Source organism: Lucilia sericata, unplaced genomic scaffold (genome assembly GCF_015586225.1).
Source record: "Lucilia sericata isolate MDLA Ls3-8-SP2 unplaced genomic scaffold, ASM1558622v1 Contig000033F_arrow, whole genome shotgun sequence".
Lineage (NCBI taxonomy): Eukaryota > Metazoa > Arthropoda > Insecta > Diptera > Calliphoridae > Lucilia > Lucilia sericata.
The window spans coordinates 196,358-223,726 of record NW_023994071.1 but is presented as its reverse complement, the minus strand read 5'-3'; the positions used below and the strand labels follow the sequence as shown (position 1 = coordinate 223,726).

The 27,369-nt window shown below is 27.6% G+C and overlaps 1 protein-coding gene across 4 annotated transcripts in view; it reads right to left on the bottom strand.

Annotated features, from left to right (window-relative positions):
• LOC119612092 (disco-interacting protein 2) overlaps positions 1-27,369 on the bottom strand; it is a 291,223-nt gene that overhangs the window by 154,387 nt on the left and 109,467 nt on the right. For all 4 annotated transcript variants that reach the window (XM_037967842.1, XM_037967835.1, XM_037967819.1 and 1 more), the window contains one exon: positions 5,140-5,689. In XM_037967842.1, coding sequence (XP_037823770.1) covers positions 5,140-5,689 — 550 coding nt within the window. The remainder of the gene's footprint in view (positions 1-5,139; positions 5,690-27,369) is intronic.

The window sequence follows — 27,369 nt, the reverse complement described above, 5'->3', positions numbered from 1 at the left end:
ACAGTCAGTTTAGCAGTCGATATATTTACAGATATTTTACAAGATGCTATCAAAGTATTTCACCCTTAGTCAGTATCTTAGCCCTTATTAAAGAAATGAGAACACTAACTTAGACTCAAAAACTTAGACCGTACTAAGAAAACAGAATATAGTCTCTAGAAAGCTGTAAAAAATACGCAGTGCCCTATTGTATACGAGTCACCCATACATTCCCAGAATGGTGAGTGGGCAAGAAATACGTCAGAAAAATTTAAGCATTCGCCAATAACTTGGCCCAATAAAATTCTGGTTCTCTACCCTGAAGACGACAATCAAAGGTCTAAAGGCTGAAAAATCACCAGGTAATATAAAATTACTACCACGATGATTAGTAACCTGCTAAATTCAGCACTGAGAATCATTTTGTTCATCTTTAACTCCATGTTACGTATTGGATATATGTATCTCTACGACTCGTTGTGATACCAAAACCGGGGAAAGATATTTTTCATGTAACGTCATACCGTCCTATTAGCCTGTTGTTTATATTCTCAAAACTTTTTGAAAAGTTATTGCTTAAAAGCCTTAACGATAATTGCATTATTCCTGACCATCCGTTTGGTTTCAGAAGAAAGTACAGCAATATCGAATAACACAGGTCTGCAATAAAATCCTCATTTAAAAAATATATTATAGAACTTAAGATATTGCCACACTGAATCTACGCCTGATTTCGATTTTTGCCTATCACGTACCTGGTAATTCACTATTTTGCTTAACCCTTATAGGACTAAACTTAGATCTAAAAATTTTTTAAATTAATATTTTTTTAATAAACTTTTTATAGTATTACACTTACAATATTCGAATATTCTGACAGTTCGTTTAAAGTTCCAAAACTTTGAACAAATTATTAAATTTGGATAATATTTGTGAAGCTTATGAGATATTTGTTCAATAATGTCAATGAGAGTTGGATAAACTTCTAGCAGAAATATATTTCATATTTATTCCATGAATGATTGGCCAAAAAATAGTTATATGACAAAAATATGTATTTTACAAAATTACAATTTTTATTTAATTTTTTCCAAGAAAATTTATGGGTTTATAAATATTCAAAAAATTCAAAAATATGATTTAATAAGCCTCGTAATTACGAATAGTTTGATGTACATATCATCAAGGAAATCTTCACTAGAAGTACCAAAGTTAGAAAGGAGTCTTAACAAAAAGGCCCTACAAAGGTAGAACCACAAATACGAGATGTTATGAAGGATGAAGTATTTAGAATTAAGCTTAATGAAGTAGAAGATGAGCTCGTGTCGCATTTGTAGAATTTTATCATTTTTAGGGGAAAACAAAAAGATGAAAATTACAAAGAAAAAATGAAAGGACTGCTCTCTGCATATCGACATTTTAAATGAAATATGTCACTAAAACTTCATTTTTTAGACTCACACTTTTTCTTGAAAATCTTGGTGCAGTATCATATGAAAATTTCGGAAAGGAAAAAGGAATAAGATACAACGGAAAATGGTCAGGCATGCTTGCGGATTTTTGTTGGTATATTTGACGGGAAAAATCAATGAATAAAAAAACAAATGCAAAGTAATAACATATATATGTACATCCAGACATCCTTATAGTAAATTTTACTTGTTGTTTTCTACATTTGCGGACGATACCGACTATTCAAATTCTGAACAAACCTGTGAACATTTTTAAATAATGTATTTTTCAAATTGTTTTCAAATTAAAAAGTGTAGCCTTTGAAATAAACATGATAATTTCAAAAAAACCTTTAATAAAACATTATGTGTGACATTTATAAAATTTTCAAAGTTTTGTTGCAATTTAACTTAACAAATTTTGTTTCAAAAAATAAATTATTTTAGAAAAATAAAAACAGAAATTTTTTTCTACAGAAAGGGAACGAAAAACGCTAAATATAGGAGAAATAATCATAGATATAAAAGAAAATTTTGCTAAAATGAATTTATGTTTTATTTTCAGGTGATGTAAAAAAATATATGAACTTTGCAATAATTAGCATTATAATTAGGGTTTGAAAATTTATGAAAATAAAGAATGCTTGAAAAACATTTGAAAAAAATTTCAGTTTCAAGTATACCTTTTTTAACTTTGAAATACATTTGAAAATTACTTTCTACTGTCTAACAGCCTTTTTGTTTGAGAAGGCCATAATTCAAAATTGTTCTCAAAGGCTATCTATGAAATTTAAATAAATATGTATGTTTTCAAATACATATTTACATAATTTCATAGGTTTTTGCTTATTTGCTTTTGTAAGCGGACATGAAACCCTTCAATAGCTTCTGAACAACTCCAGTCTCACATTTCAGAATTGGAAAAATGTCTGGACAAATGAAAGTCAATGTAACAAAATGTACACACGTTACCAGCATTCAGATATATTCTCGTACGAATACTTAAATTGATACATTCGTAATAAATAGACGTAAACGAAAATTGCAACTTCTATTTTTTTATGCCCACATTCGGAAATGAGAAGATAATTTTTATTTTACACACACATAAATGGAAAAAATTTTATTTTTTTTTAAGTACATACAGTGCTGTGCAAAATAATAGGCCGTCAAAGAGGAAATATATTTGTTTTTATATATCTCTGGTAAAAATGATAATTTTAAAAATATTTTGGTATTGTCAGTACTAAAAATAGTGGTTATTATAAAAAAATTTATATCCCTATTTTAGTGGTATTCTTTATCTTTTTAGAAAAAGATATAATTTTAGAAAATTACATCCTGGATGAAATTAAATTCCAATGGAAATGATAATAATTAATAAAAACAATCCTAGAAAATTCGATTCTTTAACTATTTTCAAAAATAGGGTTTCGGGATATTCGATTTTTTACATTTTGAAAAAATAGTTTTACCGGTTACCGGCAAGGTGAAATGCAACAAATCTATCAAATAAATACATGTATTCATTATTTTCACTTTTATAAGAATATGGAAAAATTATTGTTTATCGTCAACCTGAAAATATATTAATGCAGGGATAGATAATTCTAATTATTGTTGTACTTTTTTAGCATCTACACTACATATTAAGTAGTTTTTAAAATTATAAACTTTTTTAAATGTTTTTTCGTACAACTTAAGTAGCAAATTACAATAATTTCCCAAAATATATATGCAATTATGTTAAATCTTTTCCCTTAATAGGAATATATTTTATTAAAAACTTAGTTAAAAAGCTCATATTTCTATTTCAATATTTAAAACAAATATGTGCAAATAAGCCCAAAAAATATTTCCTACTTTTAAACTAAAAAAATATTAGTTTTGTTTTAGATTAATATTATTTCTAAATTTCATGCATGCCTTGTTGTGAAGATGAGAGTACAACAATTTCTCATTTCTTGTTTTTTCGCTCTTACACTTATACAAGTGCAAAATGTGGTAGTATATATCTGCCGATCGCGGCTTGTAACTCTAACGGCCTTATGTATAATGAAAAACGAGCTGCTAACTATCTTGCTGCTAACTTTTGTGTGTGTAAATTCCCGTAAGCAAAAGTTAGCAGCTTGTTAGTCAGCAGTTATTTTTTTTTATTATGCATAAGGCCGTAACTTAAATAAATATTGTTTGGGCAAAAATCGGCAGCTATTTAAATATCGGACCATATGCTAAAAATTCCTGTGATTTTAGCTAATATGTAAACAAATAAATAATATTTTGATATGTTTCAATGAGAATTTCCAAATATTGCAAAATTTGACATTTGACCTCCAATGTTTACGCCTTAGATTTCCCGATTTATATATAACTTCAGAGACATATATAATATTGTCTGAGAAATAATATTCTGTAAATATTTTGTTTAAAATGTATAACAGTAAAGAATTAGGACATATTTTCTAAAATATTACAAAAAAAGAGTCTTTTGCGAACTTCACAGAATTCAAATCGCTGATACAGCTAGCCTATAAGAGGTATTAACCTTATTTTTTCACCGTTTTATTCCCTAATCTATTAATATTTCAAAAATCTTTAAATTTGTTTAACAAAGTTTTGAAAGTATCGTGTAAAAAATATATTTTTTATCATAGCTGAGAACAGGTTCATGTTATCTTTTTATATTTTCTTAATAGCAACATTTATCACATAATATCAAAATATACAATCTATACGTTTTGGGGACAAAAGCTGTTGTAACTCTGTTTGACTTAAAGTAAACAGATTTTTGTATATACAGTCAAACTTATAACGAACTCGGTTATAACGAATTCTCGGTTATTACGAACAAGTTTTCAAGTCCCGCTATTTTGGTAACTATTTTTATACAAACAACATCTCTTACAATGAACTCGGTTATTACGAATCCTCGTATAAAACAAACTACTTTTTCAGTCCCTCAAGTACAATTTCATACAATTTTCCTTTTTTATAACGAACTTCAAAATTATGTGTTGAAATCATAAGAATATATTTTGCTTTGTTGAAAAAAAAACTTAAATTTGTTAAGAAAAATATGAACAAATAAAATCAGTGGTGTTTTTTTGTAAAGAATATTATAAATCATATTCTTAAAATTTCGTAAAATGCCACTTTATTTTTGAAACTACAAAAACTTCACCTGTCTTATTATGAACTTCGCTTATAACGAACAAATTTGACTGGTCCCGCGGAGTTCGTTATAAACGAGTTTGACTATAATATGAATTTTGAAGAACAATATTTGCTTTGTTTTGAGATAATAAGCTTATTTCTATTTTCTTCCGTTCTTGAGTTATAGCTTCATATATTAGATTTATGGCCAAAAATTTGAATTTTTTCAAACTTTTATTCGACATCGACTATTTTGTGGTCACTCTAATTCAAAGAAAACAAAATGTGCCATTATGTGTTATGAACACTTGTCAACTTATTACAAAACAAATAATGTGCTTTCCAAATATTTAAAAAATTACTCTTTTCCGGCTAGATTGAGATTTTGGACCACGTCGCGCACGTTCTGTTAGGTGGTGTGATAAATTTATGAAAACATAGGAATAGAAATAAAATTTGCTTTACGTTTACCTCATCGGTAGCCTAACTTGATTGCTATTTAGGGTATTGGAATTAAATCTTAATATTTTCATAACATAACATCGTTTATATTTACCTTAATGGATCATTATTAGGATAAACTAAAGCTACCCTGTCACCAGGTTTTAAAGTCACTTGTTCGGGACCTTTACTGAATATTTTCGTAGATAATGCATATGCGATTTTTTGTGCTCTGGATAAAAGTTTACCATACGTTAAAGTAGTCGTTATCTTTCCATTGGGATCGACAACTGTAGCCATAGGAGACTTAAAAGAATTTATGCCAAAGCGTTGGACAGCTGCCTCTAGAGAACGAGGCAAACTTGCTGATACTGATAATTGTTCACCTTGTACAGAACTCATAGTACTTCCTTCAGGTTTTGGAGCATTCGGATCTTTAGGGTTTGCTGCAATTTCAAGTTCGATATCGTTGTCTTCATAAAATTCGGGAAGTGGACGTCGTTTAGGACGTTTAAGTGTATTGAGCAATTGTTGAATTTTAGCAGAAACTTTCCATTTTCCATTGCTGTCTTCATTAACATCTGTTTGAGAAATATTGACATATCGAGTAACCCTATCCGCAGCTCGACGAGTATTGTTGAACTGAGTTATATCTGGTGCCGCATCTGTAACAAAAATATATAAAACAATCATAAAATTCTAAATAATCAATATTAAATTAACTACTTCTTTCTTTCTATTAAGTAAAAAAAGCCCATTTTGAAAAAAACATTAAAAAAATAAAAAAAAAGTTTTGCAAACAATGAATTCCTATGGACAATTTTTGCTAGGGCCAATAGGTGAAAAGTTACACTCATTAGAATAAAACCCTGTATGACCAAAATGTCCAATTTTGACCCCATCTGACTCCGGCAGTTCTTGATCGAAAGAGCTGAAAATTTGTGTCTGGCCTACTATCCCATAGTACTAACCTTGGTGCAAATCGAATCACTTGACACGAAATTCCCCATATTTAATATATTTTGAAATTTCCACTGTGTATTATTTTTGTTTGTTTAATTTTTCATACAATTTTGTACAAGAAACTTGTTTTAAAATACGTTTTAGTTAATAACTCCTGAACCCTGTTTCTGCAACTTTTAGTGAGAAGTTCTGACATCGAGAAGTGTAAAACAAAAATTCCATTGCTTCTCAATTTGTGAGTAAAAAGTGTTTGTGAAACTTAAACTGAGAAGAGACAAAACGAATTACATTTTTATCGGAAATTTCTAATAAAACAGATATCAAAAACAAAGAAAAAAAGCAAAATTGCCAAACACATTAATAAACGAAGATTAAATAAACTACAACTATAGAAATCAAATTAAAAGTGTTCAAAAAATTATCCCACTAAATTCTCCCCTTGAAAATTCCATGTTTATGCCCATTTACTTTTCCAGCTTTTGCTTCTGTATATCCAAAATTCTTCCTTAAATTTAGTTAACAATATTAATTTTAATCTTAATTAATTATGAAAACAATATTACTTTTTCATTATTTTACAGAATTCATGTTTAAATTCAAGAAACGTATTTTAATTCTTTAAAAATAATATTTTAATACAACTTTATTTTGTAAAAATAATTTTTGAGTGAAAGTGGTAAATTGCGTAAATTGCAATTTAATTGTAAATTTTTCTTATTTTTTATAATAAATAATATTTTTATTAATTTTATAAAGTAAAATTACGCATTTCAGCTGAATTTTTAATTTTTTAATTGTTTTTTACGCACACACGATTTTACTTGATCTGCGGTCACCACAAAATGAAGAGTAAAATAGAATAATGTTGTAAGACAAGCATTTTTACGTTGCGACCCGTTTGTAGAACTTGCAAAAATATAAAAACATTTCGATCTTTCGTACAACCAACTCACAACTTCTTATAACAACAATTCATACTTTGCAATTCCGTAAACAACCTTCTCACATTTTATTATCGGTTGTATCGTGTATGCCTTGCTTTAAAAACAAACATTTCTGTTTAAAAAAAATATATTTATCAATCAAGATATTTTTGTTTTTTATTTTTCAGTAAAGTTTAAAATTATTTTCAACTTTTTTCATCAGATAAATAAATATATTAAACAACAAATATATGAATTACCCTGCAAAAATTAAAGGAGTACATGAGCCATTAAAGTAATACCAAAACTACTCCCCTGTAAACATGATTGGAGTACATTATCCGTTAAGTAGGCTAATGTAATACAGGCATGGATCATATTCTCCATAATTTTAGCAAGGTAGTAGTTTTGAGGAGTACTCTTTATACGCGTGTGCGGAGTAGTTTCAATTTTTGCAGTGTTTATATTCAAAAGCACACTCATATAAATTTTGTGAAAATTTTCTATGTATAAACAAATACATATTAATATAAAACTGTTGAAAATTTGTCAAGTAAAACATTGAAAATCAAAATAGTTTTTGATATTTATTGTAGTAGAAATTTTTCTTTTTTATCATATATTTGAAAATAAAAATTTTTAATTTCATTATTTTAATTTTTAAAAATTTTTCTATTTTAATTAAAAAATCGATAATCTTCCATTTTAATAAAAAAATTTTGACAAATTTTATATTTTAATATTTTACTTTTTTGATAAATTTTCTATTTTAATAAAAATTTTTTATTAATTTATCTATTTTAATAAAAAAAATGATTTTAATAGAAAATTTTTTATACATTTTCTATTTTTATTAAAAATTTTTAATAATTTTTTTTATTTAAATAGAACATTTTATTTAAATAGAAGTATTTTAATAAAACATTTTTATAAATTTTCTATTTTAAAAAATTTTTTATAAATTTTATATTTCAGTTGAAAATTTTTTACAAATTTTCTATTTATCAAAAAATCATTTTGATAAATTTTCTATTTCAATGCGATTTTGATGAATTTTCAATTTTAATAGAAATTTTTTGATACATTTTTCATTTTAATAGAAAATTTTTCAAAAATTTTTGATAAATTTTTTTAATTGAAAATAATTGATAAATTTCTTATTTTCATAGAAAATTTTTAATATTTTTTCTATTTTATTGGAAACTTTTTGATAAATTTTCTATTTTAATAGAAAATTTTACATGAATTTTCTACTCATTAGAAAATTTTTGATGAATTTTCTATTTTAGTGAAAAATTTAATGGAAAATTTTTGATAATTTTTTACAAATTTTCTATTGTAATATAAATTTTTTATATTTTTTTAAATAAAAAAAATATATATTTAAATGACCTAGAACTTGAACAAAAGTAGAACAAAACTAGAACAAAACTAGAACAGAACTGGAATGGAACTAAATTTAAGTTTTTATAGAAAATGTCGGTAAAATTTATTTTTTTATAGAACAGTTTTTTATTTAAAGAAATTTAACATTTTTAAATTGTTCTTCAAAGTTGTTTTCGACCATATATCGGCGCTAGTATTGTTCTGAATACGAAGATTTTCGCTTTGCATATAGGCGATAGGGATTGTCAAAAACCCTGTCAAAAACCTTACTGGTGAGAATGAAGCACAAAAATAAACACAGTTTTTCAAAAGGTACTAAATAATAAATGTATTTTTGTGTGTTATTACTAGAATTTCATCTACTAGTGAATGAAAATATTAGTTAATTAATTTTTTTCAAAAGATATTTCATGCACTAATGGAAAAAGAAAAAAAGTATGTGAAATACTTTTTTCATTTTCAATTCGAAAATTTACAACTTTTTTTTCGTTTGTAAAATATAAATTATTTTTGGGGGTTTAAACACATTAAAAGTGTGGCAAAAAATGATAAATGTTAAATTTAAGTGATAAGAAAAACTTTTAAGTGCTAATATCCTCGCAATTTCGCGAAGAAAATTGGAAGTTTTGTAAGTGCGTTTAGTTCTCTCTAGTGTGTTTTATTCTTCTGTGTGACCTCTTCGGTTTCGCCTATATACCTACTATATGTCGCTTTGTTTCAGAAATTGCAAACGTACACCCTAAATAACTTTCTAGAATGCATAACAATGAAAGTAAATAAGTTTATCTTGTTTTATGTTTATTATCATTCTTATGTTCATTGATTACATTTTGTTTATAAATATTCCCATTTTACAGTAATCTTTAAAATTGAAAATAGCCTAATATTTTTTTCAGTGCAATTTCATTGAAAAAATACCAATAGTGTGTGTGAAGTGGTGATATTTTTCATCTGCCTCTCTATAAGCCGGTATATGTTTTAAACATAAAAATAAAAATTTTTCAATTATCTAAAAGCAACCAAAATGATGAAAGCACCCAGTAAAAAATTTTTTCAGACATGTCCGATGTGAGAAATTCTCTGAAATAATTCTTATACTTTATCAGAATTTTTAACGAATGTCCAAATTTCCCTTAGACTTTTTACGGAATAATCGACAAACTTTTTGTAGGACTTTTCTGCACATTTTTTGAAGTATTAATCAATTAACATCAGACTCGTTTGCATATTGTCGAAACGGAATTTCAGTGTTACGACAATTATGAGACAACTCTGCAAATTAGCGGAGGACATTTTGTTTTTTTATTCCTTTATTCTTCTTTAGACATAAAGGAGAATAGTCCGTACATTTTCTGAAGTAAAATGGCTTACGAAATTATATCCGATAAATCTGCACAATATCTGAAGTGAATTGCTTTTGTAACTTTATCAGACAATTTACCGAATCATATAAATTTCCTATAGATATTTAACAGAATAGTCTGCACATTTTCTGATATTTTCTTTTATATCCTCGCGAAATTGCGAGGATATTAGCACTTAATAGTTTTTCTTATCACTTAAAGTTAATATTTATTATTTTTGCCACACTTTAAAACTCCGAAAATAATTTATATTTTACAAATGAAAAAAAAAAAAAAAATATTTTTTATTCTTTGACATTTCATTTTAATTAAAACTGATAAAAGAAAAGTTGTAAATTTTCGTATTGAAAATGAAAAAAGTATTTCACATACTTTTTTTCCATTAGTGCAGAAAAAAATTACAAAAAGACGTGTTTATAATATGTTTTAAGATGAAATATCATTTGAAAAAAATTAATTAACTAATATTTTCATTCACTCAATCCAAGTAATAACACATAAAAAAAATGTGCAGTGTTGTCGGCCAGAATTCGGTACGAAATCTGATGTAAATTCCTGGGGAAATTCTGAAGGAATTTTCGACAAATCTGATTGAAGTCGGACAAATGTCGGATACCATGTCTGACATTCTTTTGACAGTTCGTACAAAAGTCTGATCAAATATAACAAAGTCCGATAGGTGTCGGATAAATGTTTAATAAAATGTTCAACATTCTTCCGAAGTTCGTACAAAAGTCTGAAAGAGTATAAGAAATTGGCCTGACTATTCTGATCATCGTCTGATGAAAACTATTTGGATATATATAATTTATTATGTTTTAATTTTATTAATTTTAATAATAATTCATAATCTGCCATTATTCATATGTTTAATTTTGACTTCTTAAGGTTGCGTACATAAATAAATGATAGAATCTTATGATTATTTTTAAAATTAATAAAACTGACCATAATATTATATACGAAAATAGTTTTCATAATTTTTAAAATAATAAAATTAAACTCTGTGAAATAAATTATGTACTTCTTTTTAATTTCTGTTATTATAAAAAGTTTAAAAAATTTTAAACAACAACCATCCCATGTGTAGATGTTTGATTTCCAAAGACTAAAAGAGAAAATACAAGAAAATAAAAATTAAATTTCCTTTTGTTTGTGTATGGTTAAATGTTAAATCTCTAAAGGAAATTTATATGATTCGGTTAATTGTCTAATAAAGTTACAATAACAATTCTTTTCAGATATTGTGCAGATTTATCGGATATAATTCGTAAACCATTTTTTATTTTACTTCAGAAAATGTTCAGACTATTCCCCTTTATGTCTAAAGAATAAAAAAACAAATTGTCCTCCTCCAATGCGCAGAGTAGTCTAATAATTGCCGTAACACTAAAATTCCCTTTTCGACAATGTGCAGACGATAAGTATAAGAATTATTAAAAAAAAATTCTGACATCAGACATGTCTGATCAATTTGTTTACTGGGAAAATATTTATATTTTTTAGTTGTTAGGCACAACTTGGGCCTGTGTTTTTGTCATAACCGATTTCTTTAATGATATTTTATTTTGCGTAGTCTTTCTTTTGTTGTTATCTTTAAGTTAATTGGGCATAAATCTACCGTTCTAATCCAACTGATTTTAAAAATTAGTTTATACCACATGATAGTACTTGCGTCTTCAGCAAAAGAAAAAATTATCCGCTCTATTAGGGTCCGGGAGCTCTTTCATAGACCTTTCCAATGATACCCATATCGACCATATCGGTTAATCAGTAATCGAGATATGTATATTCAATTACATATCAAAACTTTGGAGGCCCATAACTCCCGGACCATTATAAAGCAGATACATTTTTTCCTAGGAAAGTACTTTTTGGTAGGTTTGTCAAAACATATTCACAGTATTTTCTGTAAAGACTTTGAACAAATATGGATTAAAATTTAAAAAAATAATTAGGCCATTAATTTAAAATTAAAAAAATTTATGTTGGTTTTCATCTCAAGAGGTTTTCATCAGAATACTAATTTTTATAAATCAGTTACGTAAGTTAAAGCAACTTTCTGATGACGACATTATATGGTGGCTAGAACCAAAGAATAAAATTCTTAGAGGAATTTAAAAATAACCGTACTTGTTTATTACGAATTGTATCTGTATGCACATAGATTATAAAAAAGTACTTAAAAAATATACATATAACTTTTTCCCTAGCGTTAAAGAGTTGTATATGAAACTGGGTGCACGATATTATCTATACTTCACTGTATGATTCTTCGAAATTTTAAACTAAATAATTAAATTTCTACATAACCAACGTATTTATGAGCATCCAAACGATTATCTAGGATTTTCCACCTTGTATTGGGTAGGAAGATAATCTTTTAATAGCACATCAACGACATTTTGTGTGAATAATTTTTAGCAAAAGGCACCAATGTTATAGCGGTTTAAAGTTAAAAATAATCCCAAAATCACGTTTTTACCTGAAACTCAAAAATATAATATAGTATATATTTTGCTATAGACCTCATTAGTAGCAACATAAAAGAATATAATTTTATTAATTTTAATTAGCGGGAGGGTGTGTTTCATTAGTTTTTCTTGACACTGCGTTTTCTGCGCACGAGAAACTGTGATGCAAATATTTTTGTGGTTAGCCAATAACTGCTTGTTTCCATTTCTAAATTTAAATGAGTAAATAATAGAAAAACCGTTAAAATCTATTTAAAGTTTTAAAATAAATTGCATACACATGACCGAACTTTTTCAAATGCATTTAGTGCAATATCGTAGTTTTTTCTAACAGTTTATAGATTTTGGTATAAGCTTCTTTGTCAGATACCGATTAAAAAAAAACGTTAAAATGAAAACTGGTCCGGTTAATTCAAATTTTGTAAAGAAATTATATATTTACATGAATGAACTTTTTTATACTTTTTTAATACAAAAACGCACTTATTTGTTGTACGGCTTATCGATAAGCATCATTATCAGCTACCGGTTTATGTTTAATATTACCAATTTAAATTAGCGGCTTGTGTATGCTTTATCAATTTGTTGTAAAAAAACCCCGCGTATTCAGTCCACGAAAGGCCTTGATTAAATTTTTTAATGCAAACCAATTCTTTCTGTATAAAGATTGATTACTGATAAAATTCAGAATTTAAGATTTGCTAAAATAAAAAGTTAAAATTCGCATTTCGCATTCGCATTTAAGCTTCTACCACAGTGATATTTTGGAGATAAACATCAAACGACGCGTAATAACAATGTCTATTTTTTTAAATTTTCCATAACCGAAGAGCCGCAAATAATATATGTAATCCAAAAAACTGCAAATTTTATAAAATTGTATAAATTTGGTTTCAAAACTTTGCGACCACGTAATTCTTTACTTATAATTTGCACAACAATAATCTACTATAATCATCCAACAAGTGTATTCAGACTACATTAGTAGAAATAACTTTCGCATATGTAAGCCACCCTCATAATATCCAAAAGTTGTAAAAAAAATGGTGGTTTCAATCAGTTTTTTAAAAAAGTGTTTATTTCAACGACATGGAACTACTGTTGACCACAAAATTTTATGGACTTATTCTTTCAAGTCTTGTGAATAAAAATTAGTTATTACCTCATTTTCAAGATATTAAACGAATATTTAATGCATAAAGTTGATTTCTTAAATTCTAAAACAAAACAAGAATTTCCCATATGTATATACTAGAGCCCTGCATGAGTGACTCTATTTGTCACCCACAATGAGTAATCCACTGCATTGCACTCAACTCATTTTGTATTTTGAATATTATTTACAAAGAGTGTGTACATTTGATTTTAATAATTCAAATTTTTGTTTTACTCAATCATTGCGAGTATTTTTGTGTAAGTGTACGTCTACATTCAAATCGAGTAAGTTAACAACTTACGTATATTAAAAGAATACAAAATAAATATTTTGAATCGAGTGAATCGAGTTTTAAATGCCAAAAGAAAAATAATTTAAAAAGAAAAATAATAAAAAAAAACATGATATCGCAAATTAATTTAAAAATGAAAACAATGAGGTATATCTAATTAATAAATACTAAACCGTATGATAATTGTATAACGTATACAACGTTTTAGTGGATAGTGACACAAAAAGGAAAGCATTGTATATATTTACCAAATGGATTATTGAAAACTGCAGACCTTTTACATTGGTGGAAGATTCCGGTCTTCATGAACTTGTTAGCTTCGTTTTGTCCATCGGCTCAAAATATGGTATGCACGTCGATGTAAAATCATTACTTCCACACTCAACAACAGTAGGAAGAAATGTTTGTAAGCTTTACGATGTAGCATTTTCTGAGATAAAATCCGACATCACTAAAGTAAAGGACATTGGGTTCGCTCTAACCACCGATTTGTGGACGGACAGCTATTTACACAAATCATTTTTGGCAATAACAATGCATTATATAAAAGATACACAATTGAATAACGTTTTGTTGGGAATACGCAGCATGAATGGCGAAAAATGTACTAGTAAGTTGTATATACCATTATAAAATTTTAATGGCCACTGATTTCTTATTAATTATTCTGAAATCCTTTAGGTGATAACATATACTGCAAAGTTTGTAACATACTTAGCGAATTTGATTGTGTATTCACTGAAAATGTTACCGTCGTGACGGACAGAGGATCAAATATGGTTGCTGCTTTCCGCAGCACTGCCCATATATATTGTATTAACCATCTACTGAATAATGTTATTCAGAAATCCATAGATGCAGTCCCAGAAGTAAAATTTATTTGCGATGTAGCCACCAATATAGTGGGGTACTTTAAAAAGTCTGGGATAAATTCAAATATAAGAAAGTCCTTAAAAAGCTTTTGTCCATCAAGATGGAATACTTTCTATTATCTGTTGTCGTCATTAAAAAGCAGCTGGGACGAAGTTGTTTTCATATTACAAGAAAGGCATGAAATCCATCGTATACAGAATATTGATTTAAGAAATATAACTGCTGTGTTGGATATAATTCGACCCTTTGAAGAAGCCTCGAAGATACTAGAGGCAGAGAAATATCCAACAATTCATTTAGTCTACATTTATGTAAACAGCCTTCAAAAGAAATGCGCTGAAAACAACGAGGATATAAGTATTGCCCAGGCTTTGAAAAGCAAGCTTAGGCACTACTTGGATACTGTAGTTTTTTCTAATTTGTCCATCTGGCATCGAGTTGCTCTATTCCTGTTCCCCCCTGCAAACAAATTGCTAAGTTTTTCTGAAGAAGATCGAAATCTTATAAAATTAAAATGTATCGAGTTGATACAAAGCCTAGTACAGAATTGTGAGCTTATAACAGAACCACAACAACTGTCAGTAGCCTCAATCTCATCGAAAAATTTAGAGCTGTTTTCAGATTTTATTCGATCATCTGATTTTCAAACCAACGAGGATTTAGTGGCCTCAGAGTTGAGACGATACGAAAACACAGAAGTGTCATTTTTTGATGATTTCGACACACTTAAGTGGTGGGATAAGAACGAGTTCCCCTTTTTACACAAATTAAGCTGCCGAATCTTAGCAATACCAGCAAGTAGCGCACCTTCAGAACGGGTTTTCTCTTGTGCCCGCAACGTAATTTCTGAAAAAAGATGCTCCATTGCCTCAAATGATATTGCTGTAAATCAAATTATTTTCTTACACATGAATCACAAAAAATACGCTGTTCCACAAGAAGAAGGTGCTCTCAGTGCTAATATATAATTATAAGAATCCTTATATTTCATATTTTTTCACTTTACAGTAGTTTTGTTTACATCTCTACATGAGTTAAATTAATAAAATATACATATATACATAACAATAATGCATTTTATTTGTAATCTCGCTATAGAAATTCATAAGAACGGTAATTCGTTCAAAGAATTGCATTCTAATTAAAACACATAATAAATCCTTCTATAATTCGATTCACTCGCTGTTTTGCACTCGATTTGAAACACAAAAACACTCTCAATACTCATATCATACAATACTCTTTACATTCATGTATTTTACTTTATTTGAATTTTTTGTCATATACATTTTTGTTTTGAATAAATTATTATATTCATTCAAAAAACAATGAGTGAGTCAAAAACAGTACTTTCAAAAAATTAAATGTTTTAAAATATTATTTAAGTCACTCATGCAGGGCTCTAGTATATACATAGATAGATTTTAGCTATTTTCATTATGGTTCGTCCTTGGTACAAGTAGAGAATTTAGTTTAAAATGTTATTATAATCCGATCTTTTTATTAAAATAAATCAACATTATCACTTACGCAATTGATAAACTGACATTCGAAACTTCTTAATTTTTGTGTTAATTCTATTATTATATTATTATGGTTTACAACTCAACTCAGTTGAGTTGACATTGAAACAACTCAACTTTTTTTGGTATTATGAATTACAACCAATTTCAGTTGTAATTGTGTTGATGTTGCCAACCTAAAAAGTGCTTTTCTCTCATAAAATTAAGTGAAAATAACTTTTTTCAGTAAATATCGAACAAATCGTCAAAATAGAGCGATTTTTGTATTAAAAATCGTCAATCGAATTTTGACAAAATTTACAAAAAAAAAAAAAAAAAAAAACGTCAAAATAAAATCTCACATCCAACACCCCTGGGTGCGGATCAACATTTTTTCGTTTGCACAACAACGAAACATTCTTGTTTACCCTACTCTAATTTATTTGAAAGTATCCTTCTGTGTATGCTTTTCACATAAAATTAAGTAAACAAACAATATTTTTGCAAGAAAAAAGAAAAATAAACACTACTTACATTGAAAAAAAAAAACAACAAGTACCGAGCAAAAAAACTGAAATAAACATACATACGTATATTCTTAAGCTCTGTGATAGAGAACATGATAATGTTCACAAAATTGTTGTTTTACCAGTCTTTGCACATATTCTTATTTTATTCTTGCATGCAAAAACACGAACACTTAACATTTTACATTTATTTATCAAGATAACTATACAACAATTTTACATTTCATTGTAGCATACTAGTGCAAAATAAAACTTTATCCTCTTTCAGTTGTGAGATTTTTACAAAAATTTTATTTCTCAAAAATTTCCATATGCATGCAGTGTTGCCAACTTGTGCTTTTAGCACTATTTGCGGTGCTTTTTGATGTGCCAAACACGGACAATTTTTCTCATGGAGCTTTTTTTTAAAAGGCACTATAGTGGCGCTTTTCTAATTTTATGACAGTGCAATTAGCGCTTTTTATAGTATTTTAAATCTTATTTTGTGTTTTTCAGGAATTAATTAAGTAAATTAATCTTTAACATTTCTCTATAATGTTAAGAACACTGATATTTTTTTTAATCACTTTATGTGCACAACTTTTTGATGGATCAGTTTAATAGTCCATACTAAGGGTCTAAACTTTACTTAAAAAACTGTTTTAAACTTTAGAAACCTAACATAACTCTTTGAAGTAAATGGGACATTGTTGTTCCAAAGTTTGTTTTTGCATTTATTTTAAGTTTACAGCAACATTAACTCGTTATATTTGAACAAACTAAGTTTGTACGCGTTATTTTTGAACAAACTAATTAAATTTGAATCGGATAGGGTAAAAATGTTTAAAAACATAAAATAAATTGTGGAAAATATTCAACATACGTTAAAATAAGATATATTATTCATTCAGATCAGTGAAATTAAAATTTTTTTAAGAATTTGATAAAAGTTAATATGTATTTCTTTGTATTTTTAAACATCAGGTCAGATTCTTTTATACAGGTTTTGTTTAAAGAAATATAGGTTTTGAAACAAAATATATCATAAGTTTTGTACAATTTTACAATTTGGGTGTGGATGCATCGGTAGGCGGAAAATTGGTTATCGCAAATTTTTTTGAAAAAAAAAAAAAAAAATATTTAATAATTGAAGCAGTTCATTATTTTATTTATTTATTTTACACATGAAGTATACCATTAAATATCATTTCTTTTAAATTATTAACTTTTAACGTTTATTTTCAAAACTAACTGATTTTTATCAAATGCGACTCTGTAATTTACTTTTATACATTTTAATACAACACTGTTTATATGATCACTACATTTTGAATTTAACGCTTAATTTTTGAATTTAACTACCTTTCTAAAATACAACTCTATGATTTATTGAATGTTACATGTTAATGTATTATAGTCATTGCTTTTGTATTACAACTACGTATTGGAAATAGTATAAAAGCAGCGCTGGTTGCATTAATAAATTCACTTTGCTTTATGCCTTCGATGAATAAACATCTTTGTCTAGTTTAATTTACCGGACGGGTTGGAAATGATTTGAAGTGTTTAAAGAAAAGTAGTTACAGTGAAAATAGTGCTATTGTGTTTTTTTTAAACGACGGCTTTATGAGTAAATATAATCTTTGGTATAAGAATACTTCATAATTTGAATTACATAGAAAATCAAAGGAAGCACATAAAAGTGTGTGCCGTTCATGTGGATATTTTAAAGTTTTTTCTTTTCAGTGCTTTTATATTTGACATAATAAGGAAGAAAATTGACAACTCTCCCTACTGATTCTACCTTTTAACGGTTGTATCATGAAGGATTTGAAAAATTAAACCAGATTCAGAGTGTAGGTTAATATGTTTCTCATCTAAATTGAAATTTAATTTTTATTTATCTAATATTCGTCAAAACAATACTTTTAGTTTTTACGTTTATATCTAAAAATCTAACGAACCGAAAATAATAGACATATTATAATTTTGATAAATCTATATGAAAGACTTTAGTATGAAGCATGTTTTGTAGCCCTCAGCTCAATAAAAAATTTTGGAGTATACCAGTCTTGTAGTAAATGAGCAATATGATGTGAAATTTTTATTAAAATAAACTTTATTTTACTAAAAAAACGTTAGTGCTTTTTTACCCCTTTTTTATTTTTTCGCGCGCGTTTTGCTTGACCAACACTGTGTGCATGAAAAAAAGTTTTTCTTATTCTCAATTTTGTACGAAAATAAAAAACATTACTAGTAGTATCATGCAAGAATAAATAAAGCAAATTTTTATTTCCTGTTTGTTTTTGTAAACGAATGGAAGATAACAAAACAAAATTTAGTTTTTTGTTTTCATAAGAGTGAGTGATAGCACAAAGTATACAGAGGTGTCACTTTAAAAAAGTCTAAAATCAGCTTTTGTTTTATTTTGAAATTGTTTGGTGAGAAGAGGTATATAAAATACAGCTAAAAAAAATATTGAATTCGTTTTGTGCGAAAGAGAGGGAAATAGTTTTTTGCTCGTGACGCCTCTGTATACCCTGTGGTGATAGATAAGTGAATGGATATTTGGTACCCTGGTGATTTTACAAAAATAAATAAAAAAGTGGTCAAACGACAAAAACAATCAAAAGAAATCCATACATAAACGCACGATGAGAACAACGCATTGTTATGCTCTTTGATTCTATATCCTTTCCTCCTATCTTTCCCCCCGCGTCATCAAATGTTTATAAAAAATATTCCAATTAATGTTAAAAGGCACATTCTTCATACTTTTTTTATTTGGTACGACGCATATTAAGAAAGATATTTTCGGTGACTTTTAAACCCTTACTATTTGACAGAGTCATTTCGAAAAGGGCACAAGTCACAACTTCTTCTAATTTCATGATGTCATTTCATTTTTTGGAGGGTTTTTATATTCCCTGTGAAAATTATATGTTTTCAAGTAACACATTAAAATTTTCGGTTTATATGGAAAAATATAAAAACGAAAACTATGTTTTTGCAACTATTTTAACACTAAAATAATATTTTTGATTAAAAAAACTAAAGACATAAGTTTTCACCGTGTATTGTGCAAACATTTATCGATTTCATATTTTAAAAATTTTACAAGTCAAATCATTGCTCTAGTATTATAGATCATTGATTTGCCTTGTTCGCTGCAACGCTGAACAGTGGTATAGGTTCATAAATTTTCTTGCAAAAAGTAGAAGGAGTGCTTCTATCATATTACAATTTTGCACACTAGGCTAGTTTTATGTAGAAAAGCTAAATATCAATAAAATTGTTGAAATCGGTTAGACCTAGGGGTACCTCCAATACAAAGGTCTTTCCAAGATAATGTTGTATCAGTAATACATGATTTAATGATGCAGTAATCTTAATAAAATTAAGTCAGTTTTAAATACCTAGAAATAATACTGGAAAGTGCGAAGAAAATCGCGCCATATTTTACCCTAGTCCCCTTCTGAAATTATTTTTATCGTTCAAAACACGGCTAAAAATACTAATATAGTGATGAAATTCAACATAAACAAGTTTTATATGCCAGTAAATCTATCTGCCAAATTTAAGTTTAAAATAAATTGTTCGTCTAAGACTAAGAACTTCAAAAATGGTTGAAATCAAGTAGTCCTTTCGGATACCCTTTGGCTTAATAGCATAGACCCGCAGATAGAGATGAAAAAAAATCACCACTACACACACACTGGTAAAATACCCTGAAGGAAACCTGTGTCCCCAAGTCACCAGTTTGGTCGACTATTTTGGTGACTTATTGGCGACATTGTTAACGAATCGTCAATAACAAATGATTGGCGGCAGCTGATTAATAATGTGTCGGCGGTATAATCGTTTATAAATCAAGTATTTTTTCGATTGCAATAAAATGCATGTTTCTAAATTGCAAATATACAAAAAAGTTTTTAATTTTTAAATTTCTTTAAATATTCGAAAAATTTACATACGACGGCAACGCTTTTAATAAAAGATGATAAATTCGAACCTTTTAATTTTTTAATAAATTAAATGAAATTTTAACAAAGTTTTTATTAGCTATTTACTACAAAAAAATACCAAAAGTGTAGACTAGAATTGTTAAAATTTTCCAGTGATTCACTGGTTCCAAAGTCTACATATGGTCCCAAAAGAAGTACCTAGTCAATAGTACTAAAGTCAGTAGTAGATTTTCAATGACACTCATATGTTAAATGTCTATAGTAGAAAGCATTGTATGTCATAATAAGTCACTAGTACTGGTGACTGTGTCAATAGAAGGTCAGTACAGTTTCACTATTGACATTTCCTGCAGGGTAGTTCTATTTATAAACAAAATATAATCAATGAACATAAGAATGATGATTTCTTCACATAGAAATAACATTTCAATTTAAAAAGGAAAAAAGTATTAAAGAAAAATGATCTTATTTACTTTTATTGTTACGCGTTTTAGAAAATGTTCAGGGTGTACGTTGTTTTTGTAAATTATGCTCTTGTTTTTGCCAGTTGTGTTTTTGTGTTTACAAATTGTGTGTGCAATACCTGAAGATCTTAGTATTCAGAATAACACTAGTGCCGGTCTATGCTTTATAGTAAACAATTCTGAATATTTTTATTTGAGTATAATATAAACCAAATTTTTTTCATGTTTTTCTTTTTATTATTTTAAAATATAAATATTTATACACGAAAATTTTTTACCAAAAAGTATACTTTTGTCATATCGCGACTCATCACTGCCTATATCTCTGGACTTTTTAATTTTTACGCAAATATACTATTTGACATCCCTTAATCAAAAAGTCCATAAAATATAATATGTTGATCATATTTATTTTGACCATATCTGCGATTCTTACGGACAGATTTTACTGGTTTTAAACAGTTAAATTCTTAAAAGCATATAATATATAATTATTTAAGATTTGGATTCCTGAGATTTATGGAGCCTTCAAAAAACTAAATTTAAAAAACAGACGGACAGACATTCGGTGCGTGAACTTTTTTAACAACCGCGAAAAAATAATGACGTAGTTTCGCACAATTTTTAAAGGTCTATTCGACTATGCTATGCCAACTTGCATATATGCAACAAATGTCAATAGTTATATCCCTAATATACATACACATATTTTCAAAGGAGCAACAGGGACAACATAAATATCATGAAGGAAAAAACTGTCGCGTTCGAACATGACTAAAATTATATTTAAAAAAGTAAAATAATGATGGGGTAAAATTATAACCATTTTAAGAAGACATCAGTCAGCAACATTTTAAAATTAGTCTCATTGAAATTCGACCTCAGGTTTCGCTGAAATCAACGATTCAATTATTGAACAGAAGTTGCAAAACAATTTCTATATTTGTAGCGTTGGAATATTGTAGTTTTTTGCAATTATCATTGAAATGAAAAATTGCCCAAAATTAAATTTAGCACTCAAGGCAATACAAAATTTTTGAAGGACTTAGAAAATAAAAAATTAATTTATCCATACTAATTATTTCTGTTTAATAACACTACTTTACTTTACTTTTGAACGTCTAAGACCAGAAATAATATTTAAAAAAATCTAGGACGTAAAATTTTTGAATTATTCATAAAGAAAGAAAATGCTAAAAAGGGTAAAATGTGGAGAAAAAAATTAAATATTTAGAGTTGTAGTTATTTTTTATATAAAAAATTTTTCTGGTCTTCCTCACAACACTCTAACAATGGATTTCTGTTAGAAAAATATAGATGCTATTTTTATCACTCACACTTCGAAGAGCTTTTCGGAAAAAGTATAAATGGGAATCTAAGAAATTAACTATGTGGGTTAAGTTCAGATCAATATATTTGTAATTCACAAATAAAATGTCAATAATATTTTCCAACTTTATTTTTTTTTTTAATTATAAAAATTTATCAATAAAATTTTTTCAAATCGAGCCAAAAATGAAGAAACTTGGTAATGAAGACCTAAATCACTTCTCATTTTCAAATATTTTTCCATCACTGCTGAAGTAGGATGTTTAACAAAAACTATTTTATCTCAAAATTTTGACGTATAGAAAAAAAATAAAAATTGTTAATTAACCTTTCAAAAAATATATATTTGTAACAAATTATACCTGATATTTACAAATATGTATATTAAAATTTTTATAAAAATTTTTGTTTTAGAAACTCAAGAAATATGTTATATGCAATAAAATCTTTATTTATTAACAAAACTTAATGAAACTTTCAACTTGCCATTCTAAATAATAAAGTGCAAAAAAAATGGTCAAAAATAAAAGAAATCCAGCAATTAACAATAATTGGAGCGAAAATCGCAAATTCTACATTTCTCTCGGGGCTCAGAAAATACTTTACTACCCTGCAGGAAATGGAACCAAACTTGTATTTTACTAGTACCAAAATCACCAGTACTAGTTCCCAACTGTAAACTTTCCTATACCATCATAATGCTCAAATTAACATTGAGTGTGTTTGAAAAATTACTAGTACCATTAGTTCTAGACTTATACTGACTAGTACAATTGGACCCAATTGGGTTCTTTAGAACCAGTTTGATAATAGTTCTAATATTCACTATTAATTGGTGGTTTTGCTCTTTTGTAGTTTTTTATACGGGTTTATTTCTAAAGATAGCAACAAAAAAATATATTAAAAAAAAACTACATTTACCTAACAATTCAATATGAAAGTTTGAAGAAATTCTGGTTCTATCCGTATCACCACGTTGATATCATTTATATTATTGTGTCCAAAAATTCCATTCAGGTACATATCTCCATTTCGTTATAAAAACAAATACTAAACTTATTGCATTTTTTAAAGTTAATTGACGTACTTACATAGAGGTTTGCTTGCAACCGGACCTAAATTTGCATGCACTATTTATTCTCTCATTTGAAGGGATATGTTTGAAAATATAGTTTTTTATGCAAAATGTTTCAAAATTATATTTTAATAATTTAAAAAATTGATTTTTTCTAACACATGTCAAACAAAAATCACTCTACAAGTGGCGCCATTCAACTACACCTAGTACTAGTATTTTTCCATATAAACTCTAACCCAATTTGTACTACTGTCTGTTGTTCTAGTAATAGTACTATTGGCATTAGGACAATTATCGCTTCATTTCCTGCAGGGTAGGGAACATATCAAGGCTTCCAAAACTGCTTTCAGTTTTCTGATCCCAACTTTGGGATTTTGGAACATGTGGCACGAACTAGAAATTTTGATAAAAAAAAATTGTTTTTTTTTAGGAAAGTTTGTTTTTAATAAAAAAGTGTCTATGCTCTTTTCGCACCAAAAATTGGCAAAAATCTATCGTTTTTTAATTGAAAAACGTTTTTTTAGGATCCATAAATGTTATTGCCCTAATTTAATTGTTTACTAACACAACAAATTTAAATCCATTCAGTTCTATATTTGGAAAAGAGTAGACCAAGGTATGGCAATATTTTTAAATTTCAATTTTCAAAACGTATTTTAACTTTAAATAACGCTTACGCGGAGAATTTATCCAGAGTGATAATCGCTTGAATCTCGTAAGGTGAACTCTTGATTCACGCATGATGCGTGAATGTTGTAGAGAAATCAGTACATGTGCACATCTACATATATTTAATCCCTGCCAACAATTTCTATCCAAATTGTGACCATAACGTAACAGCTTAAAGTTTAAAACAATCTAATTTGATACAATCTGAGTGAATGGAAAGTGACCCCGTTCGGAAGAAACTGTTCCGCTTGTTTAATACTTACTTGAGTCGATTTCGTTTCAGTTTCAAGTCACTTTTTTATAACATAAAAGTGCGTAAATGCAGTTAATTTCCAGTTTTGCCATAACAATAGGGAACAAATTATTCTAATTTTACACTTTTTTATGTTATACATTTTCTTTTCTTTTTTCTTACATTATGAATAATTTAAAATTTGTTTTATATTCACTAATCTCTCACTTATGTTTATAATATATTAAATTTTAAATTAACACAATTTATTACAAAATCAAAATTTCACAATGTATCACACAACTGATCACAATGAAATAAATATATTTACGAAATGTGCAAACACTTTTTTTCTGACTTTGAGAGCAAGAATGATTTTGCATAGAATTATTATGTTAGTGTACTAAAAATTTTTCGATTTTGAAATTTTTATTCTATCTAATTATTATCATTTAAGTTTCCTTTTGGTATATTAAAACGCACTAAAATTTAACAAAATTAGAAAGCCATGTATTTTGCAGAGACTGAAAATAACGGGTCCACTTTGTTTTTATAAGGTTAATTGCTGTGATCACCATTTATAATTGTGTTTTTGCAGTTTATCACTGAGAGAAACCTTTATGTTAGATTTTTTTAATAAGTGGTTGAGAGAAACCGAAAAGAAAAACAAAATAACTCGCTACAATTGATTTTTATTTTGTAAACATTTTTGAAAAGGTTTGCTTATGATTTTTATTTTTAAAAGCAAAACAATAAATCGCAAATGTAAATACACGATTAGGACACACATACTTCAGAAATAACAACACTGTACTGTCCCACTCTCATACAAGCAAGAGAAAAAAGGAATACAAGAACCAAGTGCTCAGCCAAAAACATAAGTAACAAAACAAAAGTATTAAAGGTTATAGTAAACCATTTAAGTAAAAATCATTTTATAACTGTTATTCTGAGTGATTTATTTTAAAAAACAAAAATAAATCACAATTCAATCACTTTGGTTATGTGGCCCAGTTATTTTCAGCCTCTGGTATTTTGTTTTAGCACTGAGAAACATAAATTTGAGCCTTTATAGTGACTATTTAGTTCATGTATCCAAAATTGAACAAAATTTTTAAGTTTGTTTAGGGATAGCGAAAACTAGAAAAAGTTGTTTACATAAAATGAAAGAATATTTTCAAGGCTTTCATTTAGTAATAGTAATAACATGAAGGTAGACCATGCTAACATTTTTCTATTTCAATGAAAACTGCAAATGCTAAATTATTTTGTGCCGCATTGTTTTATTTATTTTCATTTTATTTAATCGAGCCCTAAAGGACCATATATGATTAATCTATATATATAAAAATGAATGTATGTTTGTTTGTATTTTTATATGTTTGTATGTTTGAACGTTATAGACTACTAAACGGCTGAACCGATCTTGAAGTTTTCACAGCGTATTTCTGTATATCTGGAATAGGTAATAGACTACTTTTTATTTTGAAATTTCAAGTGGGCGAGGAGCCACGCCCATATTAAGAAAATAACAAAATCCTGATATTTGAGATAAACAGCTAGTGTCCTCAAATTTTGTTGGAGCCACTTTAGTATCAATATGATTATTTAGGACAAATAGTAGGGGGGCGTGGCACCTCCACATACCAAGTTAATCTTAAAAGTCGCATAACTCAGAAACTGCAACAGCTAGAGTCCTAAAACTTTTTACGGACAACTTTGACATCCATATGAATATGTGTTGACAAAATGTACGGAATGGCTATTGTGGGCGTGTCACCTTACATGTTAAGAAAATATAAAATCAGTATATCTGAGAAAATATAACAGTTAAGAGTCCTCAATATTTGTCGGAGCCATTTAGTGTCAATACGATTATTTAGGATAAAAAGCCAGATTATTCAAATTTTTACATTTAAATCTTAATTAACGTTTAGAAAAAAAAATATATATATATATATATATATATATATATATATATATATATATATATATATATATAAAGGTTATAGTAAACCATTTAAGTAATATAATATATATATATATATATATATATATATATATATATATATATATATATAAAGGTTATAGTAAACCATTTAAGTAATATAATATATATATATATATATATATATATATATATATACTGTTATAGTTATCTTCAATATCGTCGGCGAACATGAATGCGTGACATCAATTATAACCTTTAAATTTAAAATAACCATTGACATTCAATAAAAACAACCACTGGCATAGTCCTTTACTGAAGATTTAACAACCTCTAAACCCACATATTGCCTTCTGCCAAATAAATACGTGTAAATAAGAAAACATGATACGGATGAAAAATTAAATTGGGAATGCAACTTATTCACCAAAATGGTATAATTAATTGTATCGAATGTCCTGCTTAAATTAAGGGAAATTAATGTTGATACCCTTTTATTTTCCAAATCACTACGAACTTTTTCAGTTAGTGCTACCAATAGTGCTGAAGTACTCCCACCTGCTCGAAAACCAAAATGGCTATCATTTAATAATTACCGGTCATGGTAAAATGTAGGATGCAGTTTGTTTCGATTTTATATTGACGCTATATCCGATTTTTTTGTCGCTTACGACTTTTTTGCCGAGACAAATTTTTATGATATAAACAATGTTGAGGCGGTTACGTCTAAATTCTCTGTCTAAAAAAATTATTTTTTGTGTATATCTCTATATATTATGCATAAATCTGAAAATTAAGATTGTAATAAATATTTTTTCATAAGATTTTAAGATCATCTAGCGATGTCTGTACTTCAGTCTTTTTGTTGAAAACCGGATAGGTTCCGAACGTTATGAGCTAGAGTGATGAAAATCTCCAAAAATGCTTATTGATGACAAATGTTGTTTTGTGTTAATAATGGGCAAAATCGGTTCATGATTTCACTTAGCCCCCATACAAGTGCCCCCCGATTATAGTTAAAACATTCATAAATATGTTGTTTATGTAGCAATCGCTATAAAATGTTGAAGAAGTCAGTTATATATACCTGTAAATTATGTTGGGAAGTATGACAGATGTCAGGCAATATTTGACCCTATATCGACCCTTTAAGACAATGATTTTATGACCATAGCTGTCTTAAAAATATCAGTATAGCAACGAAATTTGATGTATGATGAT